Genomic DNA, 13,013 nt, shown 5'->3' with positions numbered 1-13,013 from the left:
ATCGCCTATTCAGAGCGACTGCTAGACCGGATATTTGCGGCGTCTCTCCACGTATGTTGGCGTTCGTGCCGTTCTTGGATTTCTCCGCTTTGCAGGTTCAGTGGTCCAGAATGTTTGGGGACAAACTTTTCGGCAAAGGTAGCCTTTGTAAGCCCCAAGGAAAGACTGTGGACAAACAGATTATGTGATAGATTTCTTCCTCCCCACGCTTGGGCTGCCTCTTCTCTCTGCGGCTGCAAGCAAGAGAACACACGCTACACTCTAAGTCCCCTTCTCACCACGATCCGGTAAGTGGAAAACATCTCGCAGGGTGATACCGGCAGCCCTTACGATATAACACCATTTGAAGCCTCTGTATTGCAGGAACACATCGGAGACGATATACGTTCATTCAAAACACCAAATCTGTGAGTAGTTCCATAGAAAATCTGTAAAGGTTCTCTTCTGGGCATACTACTCTATATATTGTCTCCCTATACAGGTCCCTGGGAATTAATCTATCAGCAATCGATAGCGCACTCTACCTTTTAAAAAAAAACTCATACGATTTTCGGACTGTGTGTGGAGTGTCCCAACATTTTTTCGTGCCGTGTTGATCGGTCATTCAGTTTATTGGACAGATTAAATATTTTTATTGGCTACCGATAATACCTCTGTATGTATTGCCTATCTGACAATATCAATAGGAGATTGTCACTACTATTCGTCAGACATAATTACAATTGCTGTCTGTCAATTAATGTCCAGAGCATCGTGTGATTTGTTCTCTTTACTACTTTATTTTAATCTGAATAGTTAGCTGCAGGAATATTGGAACGGACGTTTGTTCCTCTGATATACAGTGGTGTGAAAAACTATTTGCCCCCTTCCTGATTTCTTATTCTTTTGCATGTTTGTCACACAAAATGTTTCTGATCATCAAACACATTTAACTATTAGTCAAAGATAACACAAGTAAACACAAAATGCAGTTTTTAAATGAGGGTTTTTATTATTTATGGAGAAAAGAAATCCAAACCTGTGTGAAAAAGTAATTGCCCCCTGAACCTAATAACTGGTTGGGCCACCCTTAGCAGCAATAATTGCAATCAAGCGTTTGCGATAACTTGCAACGAGTCTTTTACAGCACTCTGGAGGAATTTTGGCCCACTCATCTTTGCAGAATTGTTGTAATTCAGCTTTATTTGAGGGTTTTCTAGCATGAACCGCCTTTTTAAGGTCATGCCAGAACATCTCAATAGGATTCAGGTCAGGACTTTGACTAGGCCACTCCAAAGTCTTCATTTTGTTTTTCTTCAGCCATTCAGAGGTGGATTTGCTGGTGTGTTTTGGGTCATTGTCCTGCTGCAGCACCCAAGATCGCTTCAGCTTGAGTTGACGAACAGATGGCCGGACATTCTCCTTCAGGATTTTTTGGTAGACAGTAGAATTCATGGTTCCATCTATCACAGCAAGTCTTCCAGGTCCTGAAGCAGCAAAACAACCCCAGACCATCACACTACCACCACCATATTTTACTGTTGGTATGATGTTCTTTTTCTGAAATGCTGTGTTACTTTTACGCCAGATGTAACGGGACGCGCACCTTCCAAAAGTTCAACTTTTGTCTCGTCGGTCCACAAGGTATTTTCCCAAAAGTCTTGGCAATCATTGAGATGTTTTTTAGCAAAATTGAGACGAGCCTTAATGTTCTTTTTGCTTAAAAGTGGTTTGTGCCTTGGAAATCTGCCATGCAGGCCGTTTTTGCCCAGTCTCTTTCTTATGGTGGAGTCGTGAACACTGACCTTAATTGAGGCAAGTGAGGCCTGCAGTTCTTTAGATGTTGTCCTGGGGTCTTTTGTGGCCTCTCGGATGAGTTGTCTCTGTGCTCTTGGGGTAATTTTGGTCGGCCGGCCACTCCTGGGAAGGTTCACCACTGTTCCATGTTTTTGTCATTTGTGGATAATGGCTCTCACTGTGGTTCGCTGGAGTCCCAAAGCTTTAGAAATGGCTTTATAACCTTTGAAATTGAACTCAGGTGTGATAAACCACAGTTAAGTTATTTTTTAACAAGGGGGGCAATCACTTTTTCACACAGGCCCATGTAGATTTGGAGTTTTTTTTCTCCCTTAATAACGTAAACCTTCATTTAAAAACTGCATTTTGTGTTCAATTATGTTATCTTTGACTAAAACGTTTTTTGATGAGCAGAAACATTTAAGTGTGACAAACATGCAAAAGAATAAGAAATCAGGAAGGGGGCAAATAGTTTTTCACACCACTGTAGCCTAATGATCTGCATGTTAAGGCCAGCTTTAGCCACACAATTGCAGATCTGATCAGTCTGCTAGGTCACAACTCAAGCAGAATCTTTGCCTGATTTCACCACCCAAGTGTTACCAAATCCGCCTGATTTTGTCCTTCGGCCCCAGGGCCAACACATTAGAGAACAATTCAGTGTCCTGTACGGCCCCTCATCTGGTGCATCTGCTCATTGCCAGGGGGTCTGTGCAGTACTCACTGACAGTTCTTATTTCTGTTGCAGGTTCTGAAAGACGAAGTAGAAACCTACAGCCAGGAACTTCGGGCCACAGAGAAGAAGCTTCAGGAGAAGGAACTGTCTGCGCAAGAACAGGTAATGTTCTCACTCTCTCCCAGTGGGCCGTTTATGCTCTCTCTTTCATCCCTTGGGTCAAACTGGGGACCAGACAATCTCCTGTTAATTATAGTCCTAGTTTGCCTTTATTACCTTCAGTTTATTTAAGATCGGAAGCAAATAATAAAAAATCGAAACCTTTAGCCCCTCTCCCAAATAGTCTGTAGTCCAACATTTGGTCCTGCTTCCCCATTAGTTCCTCTCCATATTACTGATGTATACTCAACCTAGTGGTTTTAGGGGTATCCTAGGGAGTCACATTTGTGTATATACTATGGGTAGGGATAGCTCCACATGTCTCACACATCTCCCCTTATATTATGCCACCCTGATACCCATTCGCCCAGCCTTAGACTGACTGAGGCTATAGAATGGGATGCGCTTAGCAGAAAGGGAGCAGTTAATGACACAGATGTGTGAGGAGTAGGGGAATGTGTTAGGACTTGGGGGTATGGGGAAACCAGTTCCAGAAGTGCAGGGCCCATAGGGAATATAAAACCTTCCCAGCACTTTTATTGTTCGTGGGAAAATAACATTCTTACATGTGGCTTCAAGGACTGTTCTGCACCAAAGAGAGAGAGCAGCTTGGAGCGGCCAGTGGAAACTGAGATGGGGGGGGATCAATTGTGTACCCCATCAGCGTCTCTTCACAGAAACATAGAAAGTGGCTGGGAGGGAGGACGTTGGGGTGTCATTGGGTCTGTTTAACTTCTGAATTTTGCCATCATTTGCCTTCATTCTCCTTCCCTGTACTCACTGCTGGGACCATGCCAAGGCCTCATTCCTGGTATGTGCCACGGAGGGGGGGGGGTGGAGGCTGGGGCATTCAGCACACACACACTTATATGTCCCTACTCTCTCATATATATATATATATATATATATATATATATATATATATATATATATATATATATATATATATATATATACGAACCAAACAGATCCGCACTCCGTCAGTAAAAAATAATGCAATGACCCGGGTGCTGCTCCAAAGGGAAAATTGTACAAAAACGTAATATAGGATATAGCACTCCTGGGATTTATTTTAAAATCTTGATAAAGGCTTCAGACAGTAGCCGAAACGTTGATTCATTTTACAAGCATGGAATAAACTTAAAAAATTTTAAAATAAATCCCAGGAGTGCTATATCCTATCTTACGTTTTTATATATATATATATACAGAGAATAAATGAAGGTATGCTTCATTCCAAGGTTATTATCATAAAATCTAGCTCTCAGTGCAAACATCAAGCTCCCACTAGTATGAATAAACACTAATGTACTAATAATACTAATAAATAGGCAGTGAATATACATTTGCATGTGGGGTATAATGTACCTGCAGGTTTAGCCATTGTCAGGGACCATGAACAGAATTAGCCATTGTCAGGGACCATGAACAGAATTCTGGTTGCCACCTTGTACACCAGGACATGCAGGTCACAGTAGCATTCCTGTCATGATTGGAGCCTCATACCAAGCTGGAACCTGACAGTCATTGACATAGTTGTGCCATTTAAAGCTGCGGCCCTTCCTTTCATGCCGTATTGTTTCCCCCTGGCTGTATATACATATACAGCCTATACTGGCTGAGATAAGGAGGCAGCAGGGGTCAGGCAAGAGAGACAGTCTGTCTGAGGCTCACCCCCCTACCCAGCTACTTTTCATGTTAACAGCCCTGCTGGGTGACAGCAGAGCATTCATGTGACAGCAGAGCATGCGTGACTGCACAGGACCCTTGTGACTACAGAGCATCTTTGTGACTGCTCAGAGCTTCCTCAACACTTACTGGGGATGGTAATATTTGGCCAGAGAGCTCCAAGGGCTTACACTCTGTGCTGGAGAATAAAACCCCTACAATCTGGCCTTGAGTACACGTTTATATACCTATCATCACTTACAACATTGCCCCCTGACCTGTAACCTCATCCTCTAACTCAGTGCTGTCCAACTGGCTGTCCGATTTACACATCCAGCCTCCAACCCTTGTAGTTATCACTTGAGAAAGAGCTTGGCTCAAAACATGTCGTGGCACAATAAAGCACCTATAGCTTTTGCAGCAAAGATCTTCGTCAGACCTAACATTGACCACAATTTATTTTGGTAGTTATCAATAGAGATACAGGTATCAATACATAGATTAACTGGCTCCTGCATTGTTCACACTCCAGACTCAGACTGTAAAGCTCTGCATTGTTCACACCTGTAAGCCATTTATTGTTCATACATTAGACCTAGAAGTGCTTGCACTGTTTACTTGCTTACATCTCATTCAGACTGTAGGAGGGGCAACAGCATTATATCACTGTATGTAGTACAGTACATACTGTTCATCTTAGAGTGGTCCTGATTGGTTACTTGCATATAGGTTTCCCTTTCTCCTACCCTGCTCTGCATGTGCCTGCCCTATGCGTTCTGTGTGAGCCATACTCTACCTGCCGTATGCTCCCTGTGTGTCATACTCTGCCTGCCCTATGCTCCCTGTGTGTGCCATACTCAGCCTGCCCTATGCTCACTGTGTGTGTGCCGTACCCTGCCTGCTCTATGGTCCCTGTGTGTGCCGTACCCTGCCTTCCCTATGCTTCCTGTGTGTGCCATACTCTACCTGCTCTATGCTCACTGTGTGTGCCATACTCTGCCCGCCCTATGCTCCCTGTGTGTGCGCCATACTCTGCCTGCCCTATGCTCCCTGTGTGTCATACTCTTGCTGCCCTGTGATGCCTGTGTGTGCCATACTCTACCTTCCCTATGTTCCCTCAGTGTGCCAAACTCTGCCTGCCCTATGCTCCATGTGTGTGCCATACTCTGCCTGCCCTATGCTTCCTGTGTGTGCCATACTCTGCCTGCCCTATGCTCCCTCTGTGTGTCATACTCGTGATGCCTGTGTGTGCCATACTCTACCTTCCCTATGTTCCCTCAGTGTGCCAAACTCTGCCTGCCCTATGCTCCATGTGTGTGCCATACTCTGCCTGCCCTATGCTCCCTGTGTGTGCTATACTCTGCCTGCCCTATGCCAATTGTTTGCAATACCCTGTCTGTCCTATTCTCCCTGAGTTTTCGATAATCTTCCTACCTGTGTGTGATATTCTGTGCCTGCCCTATGCTGCCCTTGGAAGGTGAGCCTGGTGGCAGTTAGTTCTGGGAGTCTGTTAGCATTTGTAAATAGTTTTTAGGGGATCCCTAAAGTCTGCCCAGCTAGTGTCTTTAGGGTCATGGCACATGGGTATCCTCTTGGCTGGGTTATTTCATCTGACTGGAAGATCCTGAAATCATTGCTTTGGCATATATACAGAACACCCTTCCAGATACCCAGGGGGCAAAAGGTGGCTGTTTGCTTATGATCCCTCCACTTTAAATTCATTGGCCATACGGTGTTAGTCTGAGAGACTGTGGAAGATATATCCTTTCTTATACACTGGCTACTTTGTTATATGCTCAGCATATATCCAGGGCTACAGGTGTGTGTACTGGTCTCGTTGGGTCAGGCTAGTCCAGCTTGCGCTGCCTCCAAACACACGTCTTTAGGAAGGATTTCATTTCAAAGCAGCTCAAAGTGCAAATGACACTCAATCCGTGGAGGCGATGGACAGACGAAGGTGTCAGAACAAAGCCTCCCAGCGAGAGGACTGGCGTGTGCCACCAGTTTTGGGATGGAATCTGGGACTGAGGAATGCATGGCACACAGGGAAATTGTTGGCTCTGTCTAAAATAATCATGAGACATTGGAAGTCTGAAGTGGGACTAGATGTCCAGTTGGATGTGTAAGTAGAGAACATTCCACAGTGGTCCCAAGCTTCAGAAAGGTCCTCCGTAGCCAGTACAAGAGTACAGAAAACAATGGTGTAATTATATATTTCTATTCAGAGGTGTGCTGTGATTGGTTGAATCCCAGACAAGGGGGTAAATATTAAGCCCTGCTGTGGGGCCAGTAGTACATCTCGCTTAACGAGGGCTAATTATTACTTTGAATAAATATTATGTTTCTTTCTGTTTTATCACCCCTCTCTATCTCATCACCTACTGCTCATTTTGTTTTCCTAGTAGCTCTGCTGACTTGTACAATGCTAGTACATTTTATTTCTATTAGACCTTATGTCAAAATTACTAGACACCATGCCTGCTGTCTTGTGCATCAATTACTGGCCCCATACAACCCTCAAGCCTCATGCTCTTTCTAGTAGCCATTCTGTTTTCCCATGACAGTACTTCTTTAAGGATCTGCCTGTGATAGTTAATGGGGCATTGAATGGGGGGGAGAGTATTATGTTATATAACGTTGCTTGCTATATATCCAATCCCTTATTATTATGATAGGTATGTTGGCAACAGGCTCAGAACAATCACTTCAGCCTGTATATGGAAAACTGTGATATGTAGCATTAATTGCATGAGGCAGCCTAGTATCTTCAAGTATGCTACACTTTGGTCCTGTGACACACATGGTAATTAAAGTCCTTATCTGCAAGGGTGCGTGGTCTAGCTGGGGGCACACAAAGGAAAATTTTGAATATACTGTAAGTATAATAATCCATTTGATAGAATAGTTGTGATAGAAAGTCAGGTGAGATATTTGTTGGGCCAGTTCCAGCACATAGGATGTATAATATTGCTGGGGATTATATGGAAATGGACTCTTAAAATATCTATTAATAAACACTATTTCTAGTTAACCTTGAGGATGGAAATATGCTTTGCATGTGCGTGAATACATGGGCTGCTTTGATACTTTTGCCAGGGCTACTTTTTCCTCCCAGTCCAGCCCTGGCTTCCAACCTGTGGTGGCAAGCATCAGAGAGGTTAAGCTCATTTCCAAAGAGCAGATGGCGATCGTATTGACACCAGCACGCCGGCAAGCCAAGCTCAGGAATAGACATTGTATATACACAACCTTCCAATCCCCTTGCAATTCTATCTGGCCCCCTTACAGAAGCGTGGCTGTTCCCGCGTACCTGCGGTGTCCCAGAGACCACTGAAGTTCCTTCAAACCACCGCCTGCTATTTTGGGAAATCATTATTCCAGTCATTCTGAAATTCCCTCAGCTGAGGGTCTGAAACGAGTGCTGGCTCCTGTCCCGGCCTTCAGCGCTGGGGATCTCTTAACACAGCGACATATGATCCTCAGGTACTTGCACCTCCTTCCCAACCTGTTTCTTGACCTCTGACCAGACGCTTCTGTTGGAGTCACTAGCCCACAGAGGCTCAATGGCTAATATCACATCCGTCCTTCATTCTTGACACTTAGGCTAGGGACAGGGGTATTATATCACAGATACTCTGCAGGTGGAGATTCCGCTGTCCTGCTGCACCCCAGCCTTTTGATCTGCAGCTGAATGCGCAAAATGACACGTTTTGGCACTGAAATCTGCACATCTGCCTGCACCCAAGCAGAAACATTGCTTCCGGAATGCAGGCAAGGAGGGCACCTAAACTAGCATTTACTGACTAGTATGTAAAGAGTAACATTTCCTCATTGGATTCCTGGTTTTGGCACCACAAGCATAGCTTTGTAAGCATAAAAAGAGCCCCCCGCCTGCATCCATCTCTTTGGCCTGGCATGGAAAGGGGGCACCTTTGCTGTTGTTGCTGATAGTCTGCTTTCTTCATTCATCCACAGAGCCCATACCGAAAACCCCTCGGCACAGGCAGTATTTATCCTGGCACAAGGCAAAAGGCTCCGCAATGCTCAGTGCAGTTCTAGAAACAAAACAATAACATAAATTTCCTTTATGTCACTCTTGGAATACATATCCCTTTCTGGCTTTTTTTTCCCCCTCTGCCCATGAACAGCCTTCAGCTGGTGCAGGTTTGTGCCCAGAGATTGGTGGAAGGAAGCTTACAGCGTTATGGGAAAATTCTCAGCCAGCGCCAGAATCAGGGCTGCAGCGTGGCCCAATACAAACTGACTGTGCAGCCCTCTTATTTATATAAAGTTAATCTGTCTGACCTGCAGCTGTTCAGCTGCACTTGGACTACAACTCCCAGGATTCCTAATGGGCTGTCAGCGAGTTCAAGGGATTGTGCTTCTACTAATTTGGACAATACTGGTATCAAGCTACGTATACTGTCAGCATCTTTTTCTGTTGTCTCCATTTTATACATTTTTTTTTTATATCTTGCCCTACAATCTCTATTATACCCTACTCTCTCCATGTTGTCTACTGTCTCCAGATGCATCTCTGGTGATGAAAACTTATCTTTATTTTAAGTTTCTGCTATGTCACCTATTTGCTTTTATCAGAGCCATTGTCTATGACTAAATATGTCAAGACCAACTTGGAGTGATTTCATTCTAGAGAACATATTAGAATATAAAATGCCATCTCATCTACTCCCTCTAGAACCCACTGCATTGGCCACTTTGCTGCCATCTCAAGATGAATATCCATGGTCAGTCGTTTCATTTCAACGCTAGTTGGAAAGCCTTGAATAGTTTCCTATACGGGAGCTTGGGGCAGTCCTTGATATATTAACATGTGGCCAAATGTTTCCAGGGGATAGTCACAAAACTACTCCGTAATGGTTCAAAGAATGTCACGCTGAATGGTCAGCCCCCACACATTTTCACCTCACCAAATCTGATACTGGTTAACACTAAGAAAATGCTCCATTTGCCACCATTTTAATCCGTTCTCAGCCTCAAAACTATAGGCCTGTTAGTCTGATATCAGTGGTAGGAAAGCTTTTCGAAGGGGAATTAAGGGAGAAAATAGTTGACTTAATTGTAAATCATAATACTATGAGTTTGTGACAGCTTGGTTTTATGCATAACAGATTTCGCCAAACAAATTTAATTGCCTTTTATGAGGAGGTTAGCAGGAACCTTGACCCTGCAGTGGATGTAATCTACTTGGACTTTGCTAAAGCATTTGATACAGTACCACACAGAAGGTCAATGGTTAAATTGAGGAATGTTTGCCTGGAACATAGTATTTGTAATTGGATAGAGAACTGGCTGAATGATGGATTACAAAGTGTGGTGGTAAATGGAGCATTTTCTGATTGGATCAGTGTTGTTAGTGGAGTACCACAAGGGTCTATACTTGATCCTTTGCATTTTAACTTGTTTATTAACAGGAGAAGGAAAGCGGCACTACTTTGAGGAATTACTTGTATATTTACGTGGACCTTTCTGATAAGACTTACTTAGTGTTAACCTTTCCTTCTCCTTTATGCACATTGGCAGAAATATAATAAATGCAAGTTATACACTAAATGGCAGTGTGTTTGGGGTTCCCTTAAGTGAGACGGATCTAGGGGTTTTTGTAGATAACAAGTTGTCTAATTCCGGGCAGTGTCATTCTGTGGCTACTAAAGCAAATAAAGTTCCTGTCTTGCATAAAAAAGGGCATTAACTCAAGGTATTAAATTGTAATTTTGCCTCTTTATAGGTCCCTGGTAAGGTCTCACCTGCAGTATGTAGGTGCAGTTTTGGGCTCCGGTCCTTAAAAAAGATATCAATGAGCTGGAGAGAGTGCAGAGACATGCAACTTAACTGGTTAAGGGGATGGAAGATTTAAACTATGGGTGTAGATTGTTATGGTGAGGGTTGTTTTCTCTGGAGGAAAGACACTTGCGAGGGGACATGATTACATTAGAGGGCATTATAGACAAATAGCAGGAGGTCTATTTTTCCATAAAATGTATGATCGGACCAGAGGCCACCCCTTTTAGACTAGAGGAAAAGAGCTTTCATTTGAAGTTGTGTAGGTGGTTCTTGACAATGAGGTTGTGAAATGCACTGCTGGATGATTTTTTGATTTGCTTATTCTGTTAACACCTTTAAGAGGGGCTTGGATGATTTCTTGGATAAGCATAATATTCAAGGCTATAGCGATGCTAAAATCTGCAATTAATATAGATATTGGTATATACAGTTTCAGTGGGTGTGTGTGTAGATATGTGCGCTGGCATTCATTTGGAGGGGTTGAACTTGATGGATTTTGGTCTTTTTTCAACCCAACTTAACTATGTAACTCTTTTAGCCAGGGCATTTTACTTTATATAAACCCCTAAAGATTGTTCTACTGAATCATTCTGGAGAAAGTAAAAGTAATGGTTAAGTGAGATTCAGACAAAATATTTCAGGTGCCACCAGCACAGCCATTGTTTTTCAAGCCCAGGACATCTAACTGTAGGTGTATGTGGAATAAGAAGAATAGGTAGACCCTGCAGGTGGGACACAGATAGGGTTGCCACCTTTTCTGGAAAAAAATACCGGCCTTCCTATATATTTATCTTCTTTCCCTATCAATAACATTGGGATCAACCATCATTTTTACCGGCCAGGCGGTAAAATACCGGCCAGGTGGCAACCCTAGACACAGAATGTACTGTAAATCTTGCTGTCCAGGAACAGTAACATCAAATAATGAAAGTGATTTAAAGTAATAAAAATATAATGCAGTGTTGCTCTGCACTGGTAAAACTGCTGTATTTGCTTCAGAAACACTACTATTGTTTATATAAATAATCTACTGTGTAGCAATGGGGGCAGCCATTGAAAGGAGTAAAGGCTCAGGTTACACAGCAGATAAGCTCTGTAGAACATAATGGTGTTATCTGTTATTTACTATTTAACCTGTGCCATATAGCCTTTTTTCAATTTCTGCCATTGCCAGTAGAATGAACTATAGTAGTTTTTCTGAAGCAAACAGATCAGTTTTACCAGTGCAGGGCAACATTACGTGATATTTTCATTACTCTAAAACATTTTTAATTTTTTGGTCTTACTGTTTATTGCAATAAATAGAAATAAATATATGCTATGTCAATGATTAATTTCCCATTTAGAAATGAATATTTCCCTTCTCATCACTTCCTGTGTTCATGTAAGTGAAAGTTTTCTTTTTGTGGGATTTGCTGCTGGCACAGCGCCTCACTACCTGACTTACTCACGTCCCTCGCTCTCTCTTTCTGCAGGTGACTCAGATCCGCCAGGATTATGAGTTGAAGATTAAAGGTTTTATGCCTGCAACTGTGAGGCAAGAGTTGGAAGATACAATCACATCACTGAAATCCCAGGTACAGTCTGGGGGTAATGAGACAGGATTGGCTCAGTGTTTGTCAGGTGTGCTATATGTAACCTATTGGGCCTTTGTTCCAGGTGAACTTTCTACAGAAGAGGGCACAGGTTCTCCAGGAAGACCTTGATATTCAGCAGAGTAAAAGGTAAGGGAGATAGAGATGTGCTATGCTCTACACTTGGAATAATTAAGGGTTTTAAAGTTGTTTTACATTTCCAGAAAGAAAATCATCTTGTTTTCCTCTGAAAAGAGCTTGTTGGAAGGCTGCCCAGACCTTAACCACACTGCTTGCTCAGGGAATTACATGCAATGTAGACCCAAACATCCCTCACCCCCATTACTCAGTAACAGGGTCAGCTAATGTTTTCCTGACATAGGCAACGACTCAAGGGACCAAAACAGGGAAACGGCTATGCGGCAGTAGCGGAGTGGTTACAGTAGGCACCAAGAGATGGAATAGAAACTGGCATATATTGGCAGAAGCCAATATTCTGGGCCTCATCTTTGGTCTTATAAAATTGGGTTGAGACTCGGCTTGAATTCTGGGTTAGTATAAATAGGTTAATGTGGGTATTTTTTCAGCCTTAGCTGTTGCAGTGTGTGTATTTCTGTGCAATATGAGTCAGTTCTACTTCCTAATTTATTATGGGGTATATCGCACCCAACTCTCCATTTTAGCCAAGAAGTTGTCCGGCACAGAGACTTACCTGTCCCAATGCATCTTTCTTCCAGGTTATGATTCCCCCATTGCTTCAGAATATCATGGCAGCTGGAGTTGGACATCGCAGCCAGACCGTGAGCCCCATTAATATAATATGATTATTCAATCTGCCCGTTACACCCCCATTCCCTTTCATCCTCTCCTCCATTTTCCCATGTTGCTCATCAGACCCAGAGATTACCCACCATGCCTGTGCATTTGGGGACCTTGGTTTGTTTTTTTTTACAAATCCTTACAGCCAATTTTATTGCTATTTATTCAACATGTTTGTGCCTTATGTATCAACTTTTACTATTTAATATATTAAAGATATTTTGTACTATTTTTCCACATTGAAGTTGCTTTTGTTACTTGCATTAGTATCCTGCATGTCATCAGTCAATGCCCAGAATATGTACAACTACTTTGCAGGCCAGTGTCATAAGGCACTCTGCAGCTTTCCCAAGACGAGATTCTGTCACCCTGAACACATCCTGGGGGACACCATGGCCAGGCTTTTGTGTGTGTCTTAAGCCCTTGATTCTCATAGACATTGCATAGCATTATAGATGCTCTCTAACTTTGGTCATTGGCCCAGTTTGAGCCCAGTCCACCATTGCTAAAGTGGATCGGACTAGAGCTTGCAGGCT

The 13,013-nt window shown here is 43.0% G+C and overlaps 1 protein-coding gene across 4 annotated transcripts in view; it reads left to right on the top strand.

Moving 5' to 3' along the window:
• Positions 1-12,708, top strand: part of LOC108701206 (centrosomal protein of 112 kDa-like) — a 125,716-nt gene extending 113,008 nt beyond the window's left edge. For all 4 annotated transcript variants that reach the window (XM_018235520.2, XM_041576925.1, XM_018235517.2 and 1 more), the window contains 4 exons: positions 2,525-2,614; positions 11,560-11,661; positions 11,744-11,808; positions 12,396-12,708. In XM_018235520.2, coding sequence (XP_018091009.1) covers positions 2,525-2,614; positions 11,560-11,661; positions 11,744-11,808; positions 12,396-12,402 — 264 coding nt within the window. In that variant the 3' untranslated portion in view covers positions 12,403-12,708. The remainder of the gene's footprint in view (positions 1-2,524; positions 2,615-11,559; positions 11,662-11,743; positions 11,809-12,395) is intronic.
• Positions 12,709-13,013: the final 305 nt, after the last annotated feature.

The sequence above is a fragment of the Xenopus laevis genome, chromosome 9_10L (genome assembly GCF_017654675.1).
Source record: "Xenopus laevis strain J_2021 chromosome 9_10L, Xenopus_laevis_v10.1, whole genome shotgun sequence".
Lineage (NCBI taxonomy): Eukaryota > Metazoa > Chordata > Amphibia > Anura > Pipidae > Xenopus > Xenopus laevis.
Note: the sequence above shows the minus strand (reverse complement) of the source record. Positions and strands in the feature narration are given on the sequence as shown.